The 16,757-nt window shown below is 39.0% G+C and overlaps 1 protein-coding gene and 1 long non-coding RNA gene across 3 annotated transcripts in view; one reads left to right on the plus strand and one right to left on the minus strand.

Moving 5' to 3' along the window:
* Positions 1–12,578, minus strand: part of slc6a2 (solute carrier family 6 member 2) — a 30,998-nt gene extending 18,420 nt beyond the window's left edge. The window contains exons 1-4 of one of the 2 annotated variants that reach the window (XM_038701621.1): positions 12,474–12,578; positions 11,572–12,043; positions 9,688–9,819; positions 4,484–4,721 (exon numbers count right to left, since the gene is read on the minus strand). In XM_038701621.1, coding sequence (XP_038557549.1) covers positions 4,484–4,721; positions 9,688–9,819; positions 11,572–11,863 — 662 coding nt within the window. In that variant the 5' untranslated portion in view covers positions 11,864–12,043; positions 12,474–12,578. Of the gene's footprint in view, positions 1–4,483; positions 4,722–9,687; positions 9,820–11,571; positions 12,044–12,154; positions 12,277–12,473 lie in introns of those variants that run through there. The other variant, XM_038701622.1, reaches the window with a different exon arrangement.
* A 161-nt stretch (positions 12,579–12,739) lies between these two features.
* Positions 12,740–15,423, plus strand: LOC119890373. The gene is made up of 2 exons (XR_005442226.1): positions 12,740–12,969; positions 15,070–15,423. It is a non-coding gene; the product is annotated as an uncharacterized LOC119890373 (long non-coding RNA).
* The last annotated feature ends 1,334 nt before the right edge of the window (positions 15,424–16,757 follow it).

A 16,757-nucleotide genomic window follows, 5' to 3' on the forward strand; every position in this document is an offset into this window, starting at 1 on the left:
AGCTAAATCAAGTAATAATTTACTTTTGCACATGTGTGCATTCACTGCATCTAAAGAATATTTTAGATTAGGCAAATTAAACCAAGCGAAGTTTTCAATTGAAAACAATGCATCCTGCACCAATGTGTAGTCAATAGAGGGCAGCATAAGCCATGATTTTATTACACATGTTCTGCCAAAACTAGAAAAAAGCCATGAACAGTGTTGATGGAAAAGACTATGGAGTCATATATAGTTATAGTTTCTACTTTATTTGGATTTCAATATCTTGCAGTAAAATAATTTAAAGCACAGTTGTTCTCTTCACATTTGTCCTAAAACTTCCCTCAAGAAAGATTCAATTAAGTCGGCATGTGATGGTATGGGTTGATAAACAGAGGAACTGGATTTGGATCTGATACTCAGGCTGCTTACACAACAGCGCAACACAAAAAAAGCCAGAAACACGCAAGCTCAAGTATGTTAAGACACACAATCCAAAGGGACAGAGGGATCTGTGAAACTCCTCTTCAACTTTTTCAGCAGTTTTATCTTTGGCTGATAATAAATTCAAAGCTATAAGGTCCTTGGGGAGGCAGATAGTAGCGTGAAGATATCAGTTTATTTGGGGAGGGAAATTTATAGTCCATGCTCTGACCCGGAGGCCTTGTGTTGGTGTTGTAATACCTCAAGGCCTCTTTGTCCATCTGACTGCCAGTAAATGCTCACTATAACATCAATGCAGATCCCTTTGGCCCAGTTACTCTAAACACATTTACTCTTATCATCACTCAGCGAGCTGGTTATGGTGCTATCCTCAGTGTTGCCATTAACTGGTCTCTGAATACTTGAGACTGGCACACTATTGCATGCAGTCTGATCTTAATGTTGGTTACAGAATAAGAAACAGGGCATGCAAAAACACATAAATAAAAAGGACTACAGACCTGAGTATCAAAACACAGCTGATGGGTTCTATCTAATTTCAACCTTATTTATTTAATTAATTACAAATGATTGTGTCATTATTTTAAAAGTAATTTTTCAACAAATATGTTAAATTGCATGTGAGATTGAAGTGAAAGCAATCTTCTCAAGTGTCTATGTAATTAGATCTTTTTGTTTAAATGAGGGCTATTTATCAAGCCTAGTTATCCTTGACATGAAATCAGATGTCGTTGCCTCAGGCTAGATTTAAAGAGAAAGGATATGGGTGCGTGCTAATGAAACAGGTTGTTGTTATCATTATTGCCATATTGTAAAAATGTCTTTTTTAGTCTGAACTTTAGTTGATATACTCAGTTTGAGTATATCAATACGCTTTGGGTCATAAAACACATTTAAACAAGTAAAACCGAAAACGAACCGACTTTTTTACTTAGAAGCAAACATTTTGTAAAAGAATCTGACATACATTATGTTTAGCTGACTGATAATGCCTGCAAGCAGGGAGACTTGCACAGAAAACCCAGTGTTTGGCCAAAGATGTAACTGTAGTGTCCATTAACACCACACTCAATAATCAAGCAGATTAAATATGCATATTACATATGTATGTCTACTTTGTGTTCACTCAATTGTTTTCAGTGTAAACAAACTACATACTTAGAGCCCAGTTACGATATATTATTGATGTGGGACTGGTAGCCTGAATTTTGACCTTAAGAGCCACGTTATGCTCAAAAAGAAGAGTTCATACGACGCGTTGTCCGACCACGCTGGAAGGCAATGAGACAGCGCGGAGACAGATTTCTTCTGTAAAGTTAATGGACACGGCGCTGTGATTTGGGAGTTTAACATCTGGGAGATTTCTTTGATCTCTTGAGACTGCACAAGTTATAAAATTAATCACAGAGAAATGTCCACATCTCTTGTTTCCAGGTCAGTCTTTTGGCAGAAGCCTTGTTTTTGGCTGTCCTCACATAGCTCCTTCCACTTGACATCTTCCAAACAAGCCCTATACACATGATTTAAAATTCACTTTCATACCCAACTATAACAATAGTACATACAGTACTTATACATAGTACAAATAGTACTATATTTAATTTTTTAGTGACACATATAGCAGCATGGTATTTACTTGCATTAGATAACTTTCAAAGGACAAAATCAGCTATGTTACTATTACTATTAATAATTATATATTCCTCTGGTTAGCTGTTTATCACATGATATTTGGTGACATGTGACCTCTTTTGAAATACTTAGCGAGTACCCTGTCTTTATAAGGTTTTGTTGATACAGTGTTGATACATTCTATCCTTCTGTATGTTAAGTATGTTTTCATTGTTTGTCATAGTCATGTTTAATAATGGTAATGTTCATTCTTTCCAAAATGTATGACATGACTACATGCATATGAAAGGTATGACTGTAATGAGGAACCCACAGAGAATTATCGCCAGACTCTGCCGTTCCCCTCAGCTCTACAGAGAATTTTAGCTCATCATTTTGGTTTTACAGCCCCCAATTTACTGTTTGGTTTACTCTCTTACATGTATCAGGCAGTTTTTTTCAGCGAAAAAGCTCTGAGAAACCTCACTGTACATTACCTGCCTAGCTCCAAATGGAAAAAAACTTAGCAACTACCTGGTGAACATAGTGATGCATTTAGCAACTAAAAATTTCTCTCAGTGAAGGGTGAAAACTAAAATGAAAGTGAATATTGTACGTTCATTCATCAGGTGGCCATAAACACTACTCCAAATAAATGCTAATGTTGCTGGATGTGTAAATAAGCAACTATTTACTACGCAATGTTGCTGTGTTATGCTCTGCAAATCAATGAAATTGCCTGTACAATATCACATAAACTTTTTGATCACACAAATTGTGGTTATGTGTGATCATGAATGACTGGTAAGTCTTCAATAATAAATCAACTAAAATATGAGCTTCATAGTAATACATTATATTGTATTAAGAACCATCAGTTAATGAGCCTAAACCCCACCACCAGCAAAGTACACCAGCTCGGGTGTAAACAAAGTCTAAAATAATGTTCCATTTTTACAATTGCTTTGTTTTACTGCCGAATTTTGCTGTAAACTCCGCTCATGATAATTGGAGACAGTAGGTTCAATAGGCTTTGAGGGTTTAGAAGAGTGTAAGAGGTGAAGCAAGAGAATTGTTGACTCAGTTGGCCTCACTCTCATGCTGTGCTTTGGCATTGCTCCTGTGCTCAAAGCTAGCTGTAAGCAGGAGGATTTATTGTCCCCTACAGAGTCTAACTCCTTGCAAGATCTGTCTTGAAGTACCCTATTGTTGTCAGTCTTCCTGTGCACATCTACTGATTTTTTTTCCCCTATGAGTGAAATGCAATAGTCCATAAGGACATATATAGTTTGCCTTATGATTTCATGGACCACATCTACTCATATGATATACTGCATCACTTTTTTGAAAGTCTGGAGCTTTCATGCGAATGCTGACCTCCTCATGTAAAGTGTTTACTTATTCATAATATATCAAGTTTGAGGATTCCTGGAAGTTGAGAGATATCCAGGGATACTGGTTAAATAAACATATTGTAGGAGACAGTGCAGCCCAGCAGAATGGGAGTGGAACTTTAACAAGCTCGACTATTTGCCACGATGCATGCTCAATATATTCTGTGCGTCACGCCTAGCATGTGTCCCTTGTACTGTCCAAGTCACTTCACAGACTTCCTCTGGGCTACACAGTCAGTCTTCACAGAAGCTGAGGAAGAACTGGCTGTCTTTGAAGTATAAACAGATGGAGCTTTTTTCATGCACTTCAAAGAGTGCATTTGAACTTTTTATGTATACACCTTTTATAGTGCAAACATTTATGGCTGAGTAATTTTGGAGTCCTCTACTCACGTTCCAGTGACTGGTCACGTGGACAGTGGTTCACTTGTTTCATGGGAATACACCAGACATCAGACAGCACTCCCAAAACAAGAAATCATCACTTCCACGTTACGCTGTTTATTGTTGGTTGGACTGCAGTCAGTATACTGACTCAGCCAAATTGTATCAGTTCTTTCAGTGTCCAAATGAAACATCCGCAAATAGACAATGAACGGTGTTGTTAAGACAGTGGCCAAAGCTTTGGTCTTTTTGCAATCTTGAAAATACTTTAATCAAAATATTTAAATAGTAGCATCTATCCATCCAGTGATTAAGATCACTCCATTTTGACATTTACCAAATACTTTGACTTTTGATTTTTAAATTATCCCAGAAGAGATTCAGTCTACATGTCTGAACAGCGTTGCCAGAGAGAGTTGCATGAGAGACAGAAAAAGAAATTACACTGTGGGTCACGCACTGCTTTTGATCCACTGTGTTTTGTTGAAAATGAAAAGTAGTGATGTACAAGATATTATTTAGCTGTTGTAGCTTGAACAAGTCAGGTAAAAAAGAAGAATGTCAGGTTACCATGAAGTGGTTATGTTTTAATTTAATGTCTCATGTAATGTAAATCATGCAATAATCTACACTGATGAATTTCATTATTAATTTCAGAAATGACTCACTCATAGTACTCTGCTGCTGGGGTGATCTTGTACTTGGCGTAAGACGTTCCATTGCCGAGGAGGGATCCGTTGATGGATTTGGGGTCGGTGCAGTTCGGACTATTCCAGCTGTTGCCACATTTGAGCCATGGCAGCTCATTGGTCATGGAGGAGAACAGGTAGTAGAGGGACCAGGCAATGATGACATTGTAGTAGAAGCCAACATACAGGGCTATGATGATCACTGTGTAGCCCACACCTGAGGAACACAGGGTTATTAGTGAGGAAGAACAATGATTTACTCTCACGCTGTGCTAATGATTATGAATAAAAAGTTTTTGTATTACATACCACCAGAGATGGGGACTCGAGTTTGAGACTCTGACTCAAGTCCGATTTAAGTCGCACACACAGTGACTTCAGATTTGACTTGAGACTCGTCCTCAAAATACTTCAGACTTGACTCGAACTCGAGGTGCGGGACTCGTAAACAATGTTTATTTTTTATTTACTTTGATTTTTTAGAAAACATCTGATGAACTTACTGTTATTCTCCTCCCTCCGTTACCTACACCTACGTAACATATAGTATCCGCTGCGCATGGCCACACGTGAGAGAGGACAACAAACGCTGGCAGCTGCTGTGCCATTCATCATAAACTTTGGCTTTAAAACTTTATACAACAAGGCACAAACAAAGAAGCGCTGAACGCAAAATAGGTTAGTAACCTGAGGTTAGTAAACATGTTTAGCTCAGCATTGGCCATCTAACATTAGCTACAATCTTCCTGAGGTTAACTCTGACTGTCATTCGCTATGAAAAGTTCAAGGAGCGTTTATTTTCTTGCTTAACTTGTGATAGTCGATTAACATAATCATTTAATTCCCTCTTCATTCATTCAAACCTTTATTTATCCAGGATAAAAAAACTCCTTGAGATTAAAAATCTCTTTTACAAGAGTGTCCTGGCAAGTGGCAGCAGTGCGGTTACAAATAGATACAGAGACACTTACAGGTAAATATATAGACACACTTTCACTCATCATATTCAAACAACAATGACATTTTTTTTAAAAATTAAAAAATAATCCTCAATCAATTTAAAAACAGTGACAGACAGACTGCCCTTTAAAAGAATAAAGTGAGACCAACTCCTTCAACTGTAGTTCATTCTGAAGCTGATTCCATGCAGATGGTGCTGCAAAATTAAAACCCTTTTTGCCAAAGTCAGTGCGGGCTTTAGGGACAGTCAATAAAAACCTGTGAGCGCAGGTGATATGTCCCTGCAGGCCTTGGGAGGATGTAAGTGTTTGGATAAGGAGGAAGAAGTCCTAATACTGCCTTATAAATAAAAAGATGCCAATGCATCCAACGCCGAATGGAGAGGGAGAACCACCCAATCCGAGAATACAGCAAACAGTGATGAGTGAGAGATTTTAAGTTTGTGATGAATCTGAAGGCTCCATGAAACACGGTGTCCAAAGCATGAAGACACTGGGAGGTTGAATGCATGTATAAAATATCACCATAGTCCAAGACAGACAAGAATGTTGCATTTACAAGTTGTTTTTTCGCTTCAAAAGATAAACAGGACTTGATTCTAAAAAAACTTCACTCTAACTTCAATTTCAGTTTTTTAACCAGATCTTGGACATGCAATGTAAAAGACAGTGATTGGTCAATGGTAATGCCCAAGTATTTATAATGTGACACTTCTTCAATTTCTGTACCAGAAAGTGTACAAATGATGGCGACATTGTTTTTAGTTGATTTTCCCAGAGTGAAAGTCATGACTTTAGTTTTTTTTAGAGTTTAGAACCAATTTTAAAGTAGCCAGATTATGTTGCAAGATGTTAAAAGCGGACTGTAAATTTGTGATTGCTTGACCTAATGTGGACCCAGAACAATAGAGAACAGTGTCATCAGCATAGTAATGATAGTTTGTATTTTTTATATTATTGCAGAGGTTGTTTGTATAAATGATAAAAAGAAGAGGCCCAAGGACTGAGCCTTGAGGCACCCCTTTTGAAATATTTAGGGAGGCAGAAGTGAGGCCGTCTACTTGCACACATTGTGTTCTCCCTGATAGGTAACTGTTGAACCATCCCACTGCTTGTTCTGATAGTCCAATAGAGGTGAGTCTTTGAAGGAGTACTTTATGGTCCACTGTGTCAAAAGCTTTTGACAAATCAATAAACAGTGCTGCACAGTGCTGTCCAAGTCCAAGGTTTTGACAACTTTTGAAACAGCTGTTATTGTACTATGTTGTTTCCTGAAACCGGATTGAAATTCATTCAGAATATTGTTATTAATTAATTAATTAGGGTTAATTAGTCTTTTAATTGCATGCTGTTGACTGATTCCATTAATTTAGCTAATACTGGAAATTTAGAAATAGGCCTATAGTTATTTATATTTGCAGGATCACCACCTTTGTGAAGGGGGAGAACATTGGCAGATTTCCAGATGGCTGGTACTTGATTCTTGGCTAAAGAAAGGTTAATTAAATATGTAACTGGATTGGCTATCAAATCTGCAGCTATTTTTAGAAAATATGGTTCCAATTTGTCTGGACCTGATGATTTTTTTGGATCTAGTTCTTTCAAGGCCTTCCTTACTTCTGGTAAGGTTACCTCTGACTGCCATCACATTAATTAATACTAGGTTACTGGTTTATTGTTGTTCATGTAAGGTTACAGGGGAAGGTTAGGGCTAGGGTTAGGCTCTGGCTCAAAGACTTGTGAGCATCTCTGCACGCCACTAGTTTAGAGAGGAATATCACTCCAGAGTAAATTCACTTAATACACACTGTCTTTTATGACGACTGGATTCTCTGCTGTTCATAGGTTTCATAATGTCAGTCGTTTCCAAATAATTTGTATCAAAACATACATGCATTCCAACATTACTGATGTGGAGCTAATAAGCAGAGTTTCAGGAGTGGGACCACACATCAACCACGTCATCACCAGCATTTCCATAAATACCCACACGTCCCAGCTCCTCTTCTTCACTCTCGCATTCTGCATCCCTCGCCACCACCCCTTTCTCTGTCCTGCCTCCTGATCTCCTTCTTCCTCTCCATAGGGTTATAAGGGGGTCCGTCGTGTTACGGCAGATTTCCCTATCGTAGCTTTCCCACAACGCTTCGAATGTCTATTCAGCAACTGCAAGCCTCGTACCTCTTCTGTTTCAATCATCAATAAATCATTTAATCGTACCTGTCGATTGTGTGGTCTTTGCTAGTGAAATGTGCAGTTACAGATTGAAAGGTCAAAGCATTGATGATATTAGTCAAACATTCATCAACAAATGCCGCATCTCTAAGAATCGTTAGCTGTTATATACCTTTTTTTATTTAAAAAAGCCTTCTTTGGTAAAGTTCTGTACGATTTTGTAAATTGCTGATGTGCACCACTTCCTCATGTTATCATCACCATGATGTACACATATCTTTCCCTCAGCGGTGTAGTGGAGGGCCCATTCATGTCATCATTTGTCAAACCTTTACAAATTTGAAATAGCGTTTATACACATGCGCTGTGCATTAATGCTTCCTTTCCATCATTTTGCACTTTTATTTGGTCAATTCTGGGATGAATTGTTCTTTCTTCACTGGAATGTGGCGTCCTGACATGAAAACAGACGCCATAAACCCATCACCCACCTCATTTTAGTTAGGAAAAAACAAAGCCTCCTCAGCTCTGAAGCCAACAAAAGCAATGACTGGTGCAGATTCAATAGTACAGACAGTATTTGAAACATTCTGTACCAAATAACAATCTGTTCAATAAGGGACTTCAAAGATAAAGTCAGGTCTTGACACTGTAGAGTTGTTTTGTATAGCTATTGCCGGTGGTTTTGGCATTAGGCCTGCATAGTTGGAAGTCAGTTTACCTTTAGAAGAGATGTGCTGAGTTTGAAAGTTATGAAATGACCCATTGTCGTATCATATTTTAATCATGATTTTGTCTAATTACTCTTAAATCTTTTGTAATTGCTGTACTCTGAAACAATGAATAGCTACCTGTGAACCAGCATCAGTCCATGTAACACAAACCACATCAGCCTTCTAAAGTCCGCCATAAGTACAATGTTGTACTCCATACTGTAAATGGGGATACTTTGCAACATATACAGTAACCTAGGATATAGGCCTACATTATGTTCCTGATAATACTCTTTTCCCTGCACCTCAGTTTAAGTAAAAACACACTATGTACTAGGAATTATGTAGTTTGCCTAATCTTTTTTATGTTATCGTATGTACCCTTCCAGTGTATCTAAGTAGTATATGGTAAATTTGAAATAAATCCGCAGATTTATAAAATGCTGCAGTACTCATTACCCCATCATCCCCCAAACGTCTAGCTTTGTTGCTCAATAATGATCATACTGAACCCTTGTCATAACAGAAAGGTGTCAGTTGCCAGATTCTTACTCCTTATTCCCTGACTTTACATCTTGTTCCCTTGTACCTACATGTATTTATCAGTACACGCTGTACTGATACACTGCATTGTACACAAAATGACATTGTAAATGACAGTGTTCATTGCGGGTCATAATCTAAAATCCTACCATGCTAAGGATAGTCAGAGCTTTTTGAAGGTTTGGTTTTACAGTAAAGGCCATTTCACTGGGAAAGAAATCACACTTGCAAAGCCCAGGTGCTAGAATTAACCAACACCAACTCAGTGTAAGCTTTAGTTTAAAGTTTACACAACATAAATCTATGTCCATCAGTGTTTTTTTATAATGTGCTCAAAGCTTTCTCTGTAATAATAATTGTATGTAACAGATCCTGTTTAATTTGAGATTTTTGGTTTTGCTTCTGAATTGAATTGACTGACGTGCAATTAAATTGACCCCAACTGTGTTCCTCGGCATGCCATGGACACTAGCTTGGATTGGTTTTGCTTCACTCATTTGAAATCGACATTTGTAAAAACATAGACAGGGGTATAAGGTTGCAAGTACAAGCAGAGAGAGATCAGAAAATACGAAGAGGTGAAACAGAGAAAGAGACGATGTGACAGAGGGGGAAAGGGCAAAAACAAAGAGATGAGATGAAAGGGCAAGACAGTGAAGAGAAGCAAAAAGAGAACATGAACGAGCTGTATGTAGCACAGGTTAGAGAAAGGCTGAAATATATGGACATGCAGGTTAACACGTGTGTGTGTGTGTGTGTGTGTGTGTGTGTGTGTGTGTGTGTTAAAGCTTACCTTTAAAAACAGGGCATATTTTCCAAACTGTAGCTGCCCCTTCCCTGTTATACTGGCCCAAGGCAAGTTCCATGTAGAACAATGGCATCCCCGCAATGACCAAGAAAAGAATGTAGGGGATCAAAAAAGCACCTGGGAAGATAAATAATTTCATTTTAGGGTATACATTTTTTATAATTTTTCTGTTAATTCCCTGCTAGTGTTGCGTTTAGTTTGTAAATAATAAAGAAATAAAGAAATAAAAAAAGAAAAGGTAAAAAAGTGGTAGTTGGGGGTTTTGACATCGTTGGAAGAATAACACAGTGCATACAAGCAGGAAGGCTCACAGCTATTTTCATGCTGTGCCTCAGTAGAACATCCACAACAAGTAAATTACCTCTCATAATTGAATTGTTCTTTACATCATAAATGACACATTACCTACAATAATGAATATGCTTTCCTCAGGGTCAATTGACAGGCCAGTGGTGGAGCTGACCCTTTGGGGCACTGAGCATGTGAAAGGACATGGAGGCAAACAGAGGACAGGGCCTTCCAGTGAGCACAAGTAAAACAACTGTTTTTAAAACAGTCCTTTGTCAATTCAACCACACAAACTGTATTTTTCCTCTCTCACTACAGTGCAGCTTTGGTGTTTAATGGATTTGAAAGCAGTGCAAGTTGGCAATCTGTTACCCTCGTATTCAGACTTACTGAGTAAACCTGAGCTCAGACAGTTGTTTTTAAATGTTCGAATAGCGTTTATACACATCTTATCTGTGCATTAATGCTTTCTTTCCATCATTTTGCACTTTTATTTGGTCAATTCTGGGATGAGTAGTTTTTTCTTCACTGGAATGTGATGTCCTGACATGAGAACATGGAATCCATGAAAGACCAAATAAACATTACAGTATATTTTTAAACTTGATAGAGCAGAGACCCATATAATCTGCAAGCGGAGGCCAAAATATTTCATGGATCAGACAAAACATTACGTGTCAGTTTTAGAGCTAAAGTGGCTTTCCACTTGTACATGCCTTTATGGAAGGAGACATGTTTTTCATCATGTAAGCTAATACCCCTTTCTCATGAAATATTAATGGATTTACAGAACTGAAATTGGCACAATATTAAAGCAATTTTAAGGTAACAATGTTAAGTAGTTTAAGACAGTTTTACCTCTTTTTCTGAAACACTGGAACAAAAAAAATTTAAAATACCATCTAAAACAACCTGTTGTTATGGTTATTTTGCATCCACACTTGCTATGTAACCACTGCTGGACACTTGTATTTCCAGTGTTTGTATTTTCAGATAAATCTTACAGGATATTTAAACTGTATATTCAACAGTTTCTAATGAATCATGAATTTGGCAGGAGATATTGTCACTTTTCATCAACTCTTGAACAGTCTCATAAGATACAGTCAGGTTGTAGACGTTTTACACAGTCTCCTTTTCCATGTGCATGCTTTGATGAAATTAGGTATTTCCTTCATCATGAAAGCTAAATGCACTTCCCCCCTTAAGACACCTGGGACTATTAAAAAGTCAATTGAAGGAGATTAAAGGAACTAAAATTAGAACAACTCCAATCTAATCTAAAGCAGCATGCTGTAGTGTTCGCGTTTGTTAGAAGGTTTAAACACATTTCTGAAACGTTTGAACATAGAAAATAGAACAGCTCTGGCACCTGACCCTCAAATAAAAGAAGATACGGGCCATTAATGAGGAAAAAATGACAATTATTTTTACTGTGGGGGTTTACTTTAACGGCTTAGTAAAGCCATACAGTTTATTATTAAGTTACTCACTACAAGGATTTGTGTTATGATAAGTTTTGTGACCTCTTCTAAATTTTGAAGCATATACGCGAGTTAAACGATCACATGGTTTACTCACCTCCTCCATTTTTGTAGCACAAGTAAGGAAATCTCCAAACATTGGCCAGGTCCACCGCGAAGCCAATGACCGACAGGAGAAAGTCTATTTTTTTGCCCCAAGTTTCCCGATCGTCCTCGGATCCGGGAGGACCTGCGCGGTGGCCAGGGGTGGGAATGATGGAGGAACTGGTGTACTGGACGCCATTCTGGTCCTTCACCAGTATCAGTTCTACGTCTTTTTTCTCCACATTGCACTGTTTCAGCGGGGCCACCGACGAGAGCTTGTGTTCTGGCAGAACCTGGATATTCATCTTCTCTGCGGTGCGTACGAAGCCCACGCTGGCCCGGTGCTCTCACGGCCCCCTGCGGGTTCTGGCGGAGCAGATGGTCTGAGTCGGTGCGCTTGGATAAGGACGGCAATCCCGCTGACAAAAACCAAAGAAGCGAGCGGTCTCCACCGAAACAACAGCTCACACCTCCGCCTACATGGGCTGGAAAGGGGGAAGAGAAACAGATAGTTTGAAAAGTTTTGTGTTAGTGCGTAAAGTTTAAGTACAGTTACGCACATTGTGGGGTTACGACTGCCAAGAAGGAATAGGTACCATTATTCTTCCCATAGCAGACATATCCAATGTCTGCGTGCTACTTTTACGAGTACAACATTAAGATAAAGCATTTTATCTGTAGTATCATGCACAGCAAGGCGTCAAGTGAAAGGTACTTCACAGCGAATTTCTCTCTGTCACCGCGCGCATTGAGCGCATTGTGCGCTAAACAGTCTAATCAATCAAACAATTACCTAAAAACATTACTCAAGGACACATAAGGACAATGAGAAAGATACATGGTTATTCGAATATGTCATCGTTACTAAAGCAATTTAAAGGTCTGCATCTGAAAGGCTTTCCTCTTGGTTCCTACTTGGTTAAACTAGGGACACCTCTCCATGACCCGATGCTGCTGTTGTCCAGATGCATCTGAGGGTAGACTGCCCATTCTGAAGGAACTATAAGACTCGCCTTCTCCAGCAGGGACGATATAAAATGCGAGCTTTTAAATCCTCTCTCTCTTCCACGTGATATTTTATAATTGAACACTTTCTCTCCAGTTTGATGTCGACTTGGCATCACCGCTTTTTGTCGGAGCTCAAGTTCCCATAAACTTGTGCATCTGCTTCTGACTTGTCAGTACAACAATCAGTCGGGAGCGGAGTGGTTTTAAGATTAATCCATGTTGAGTGGAACATAATATGACCCCTTACCTTTGCTATAAATCAAATATTCTGTTCAGAAAGCCTTGAACTTTATAAGCTACGGGCAGTTTATTTATTTGATTTCCATGTCTAGAGCAGGGTTAAAAGGCAGATCATGTCTTTGCTTTTCAGACTGGCGCTTGGATTGAACATTTCACAAGAGAGGTAAGGTCACTTTACCTTCAGCTTCATATTAGTACTTGAATTTCCCATACAACTAAACTTTTTTAATGTTTTAATTTGGACTTTATCTGTTTCTTCTCTGTTCTAAACAGATTGAATTACAGTTTTCTAAGAAGCCATAAAAGCATTGTGTTCCATGTGTAATTCGATTTTAGAGCAGCTTTTGCCAGTGGCAATGATTTCTATTAGATATGGTTGATCAGTTCATCCCATTAAAGTCAATGAATGTCCCCTTTGCTCTCCAGTGCTTGTTTTATAAAACCCTAATTGGGCTGGTTTTGAGGATTTTGTTTGTGAAGATTGAATAACTGTAGCGATGGTAAAGCAAAGGAACAGGTAACAAGGAAGGATAATGTGTTATTACTGTTGTTTTCTCCTGAATTAGTTCTATTTTTTGCACTTTGTTTTGTATTGTGAGGTATCTCCAGCCAACAATCACCAAATGTTTTGTGTCAACATCATATATACTTTTCTGTAGGTTTCTTAACATTTCATGGCAAATTTTCAAAGTAATGTACAATAGCACAGTTTGATGGAAAGTGTCCCTCAGAAGTGACTTACAGATGTAAAGCAGGTGCATATAGTAGGTGACATGTTGAGAATAGGCAACAAGTAGGAACTGACCCTGTAACCTGGACCATCATGCTGCACCCGTAGAAGTGTACAGGACTGCTCAAGGCAAAGTGATATCACCCATCACCTTTTACCTCAATTGTCCTGGATCCCTGGCTGGGTACAATTCATGAGCCCTCCGTTCTCTTTTTTTAATGTCCAGGCTCTCTCATGTTGACCTGAGGATGAGACGCTAATGAAAAAAGACACAGGCTCTCAGCAGTCACAGTATGACTCTCTGAAATTAACCTGTGTATCTGGTTCTGGTCACAGCAACGACCTCTGCATCTGTTCCTTTCCGTCTTTTTTTGCCTCCGTACTAACTTGTGTAAACGTGCACTGCTACTTCTTTGAATCACCTATATTACCTCCCACCCCAGCCACACACTATTGCAACCTTTCACCCACCTTTTCTGAGTATTTAGGTGACCACACAATTTCAGTTTGCCATTACACATCGATTTTTCATTAAAAAAATTACATTCTGACACCGATGACCTTCTTCCTTACAAACAAAAAAAATGTGCATTTCTAATATAGTAGAATTACAATATGAGGTCCATACCACATGATAATCAGGTCATGGTAATAAAGTTGAAGTGGGTTTGTTCTGTACCCAATTAAAACTCTCTGATTTAAATCTCTAAAGGCCTCATGAAAAGAGAAGCACCATTAAGCTTATCTCTCTGGGCTTTACTAAGATCTGCAAAGATTTAAGCCCCTCAGCAATTTTAATCTTTCCCTATACACCATATACATTCAATGAAGAAAGAGCAGTGTGAGTCAGATGTCCAGTCACAGAGAGCAACATTTCTGAGCAGCAGACAACATATCTGGGGAATGTGGTGCCATTGTCTTCAAAATGCTTAAACTAATAACCAGGATTTTTGAAGTCTCCTTTATCTATATCAAAGAGTTTTATCTTTCAGTAGGTCACACCCATTCAATCTCCAAGCCACTGGTTAATGAAGACCACAATAGGGGGTACACACAAGTTGAGCTTGAATGATGGGCAGTAATTAGGGGGCAGAAAAGGGGAGGCTTGACAGCAAGAGGCTGTTTGGACTGTGAGGGTGCTTAAAAAAAGAAAAACCAAAGGCTGTGATTGATTGAAGTCAAGTACCCTTCAAACTAAAGATTAGATTCAGACCACACTTACATCTCCTCTAAGAGGCATACTAACATTTCTAATTTTCTCAAATGTTACTGTTGCATATGACATATTGTTGCACAGTCATAAACCCTTTAACACATCATACTTTCTGCCACTTGTTTCCGAGAAATAAAGAGAAACATTGTTCACAGTGATTTAACGTGTTTTTTCCTTGTCCCACAGAGTGTAGAGGGATGAGTTGGGGTTTGTTTGGAGCGTATAAACACTTCAACCCCATATTTAGTCAGTCTCACTGACAAGTAAAAGAAATGTCTTTTCCACAACCTTACACTGACCCATTCTCAACTGTTACACAGGAAAAGTTGTTGCCCGTCATCCATAAAGACATCTGGACACAGAGATGTGAAACACCCAAAACATTGAGCAAGAAAACAAACCTAGGCTGCTGTTACCGCCATTGGACCACTGAGGTTTCATACAGTTCTCCAAATCTTGCCCTCACCAGGACCTTCACTGTTTCTATAAACCATCACGCAGGAAATAAGGAACAATCACCTTCCTGTGAGAATAATAGGAGAGAGAAAATCAACAAGGTGTCATCTGGTGCGATAAGGAAACGTAACAATGAGGTTTGGAGGAACTCCCTGAAGAGCTGAAGGAGACAGCTTGCCAGGCCGAAGCCTGCTGGAATAAAGGGTGGTGCAAATGTGTGTGTTGTGTGTTTGTGTGTCGCATCAAACGTGTACAAATACACACCATGGCAGCATCTATAGAACACCCATCAGAGTTAAATGAACTCTTGCTGCACTGAGCAGCTGGATAGAAGCCATATCGGCTCCGTAAGCAGGACAAAGCAGTGGGTCCTTCTTTACAAAGGTATATCATGCTGCCAAGCATAGTTGAAATTCAGAAAATACCCAGCATGTCATGCTGAAATAAAGGAAGACGTGTATAAAATGATTTAAATGGCATCTAGAATATTTCCATTGGACGATTGAGCCATGAAGAACAAGGGATCTTGGGTTGGAATATTTCACTCAGTTCTAAGCATGCTCGTACATTACCGATCAAGGTGATTGTTTCAGTCATGTGTGAGGTATAGGAGTGAATACATTTAACGGTATGTAACATTTCCTCACCGTGTGCTCACTCAATAGTCCTCGCCAGCCCGCACTTCTCCAACCTGTAGGCTAATGTTAATGCACACTGTGTTTAATGTTTAAAGCTGAACATCCATGTTCATGAAGCAGGACAAAGGAGGGGTCACAGGAGTGTATATACACACCCAGGTATCCTGTTGTTATAACCAGGAAGGTCTATTCTATAGGAACATAAAGCCAAAATAACCTCTTACTCTTCCTCTTACATAATATTCCTAAAATATCCTTGCGCTAATAAAGTTACTTTTCACATTTTATAAAAATTGTCTGTTGAACTATTGCACTGGGAATCAGCGATTGTATTGTGTTTTTGTAGGCATTCAGGTAAAACTTGCATCTTGGGCTAAGTGCATAGACTGTTTTCATTAAAATGTAAAAATTTAGACTGTATTGAGAAACTTTTCACAGTACCTACAATATTAACTCCGTATCAGTCAAACGCATCAACACAACAGGTAAAACATATGGAGTGGAACTCAACCAGCAACCTCCTCATTTTGCTTGAGAAAACCAGGCTTCACGTTAAATTGACACATCAATTTAACAGCAAGGCATGTTGCTTCTGACCTTTCCTTCCAGCCTGGCACAGAGAGTCCCCCATCCGTACAAGTCCTGTGTCCAGCTTTGGTCCACAATAAGAGGCTGCTCACTCATTCTGGTCCTGAGGAGACCAAATCGGATTACCAACACATATCTCCCACAATCTACTGCGACAGGATCACCCCCCAGGCACAGCTGAAATGGATACAGCAATATACAACAGCCATGCAGAGTAAAGAGGGAGGATGGAGGGGAGCGGGACCTAAGAGGAGAGCGGGAGCTGTGGGTATAGGGAAGGAGTCACTGTTGTAAGCGCTGCACCAATGTGACTTAATTGATTCCAT

This window comes from Micropterus salmoides, unplaced genomic scaffold (assembly GCF_014851395.1).
Source record: "Micropterus salmoides isolate LMB-PRFRI ecotype aquatic unplaced genomic scaffold, ASM1485139v1 Ms_hic_scaffold_6, whole genome shotgun sequence".
In the NCBI taxonomy this organism is placed as follows: Eukaryota; Metazoa; Chordata; class Actinopteri; order Centrarchiformes; family Centrarchidae; genus Micropterus; species Micropterus salmoides.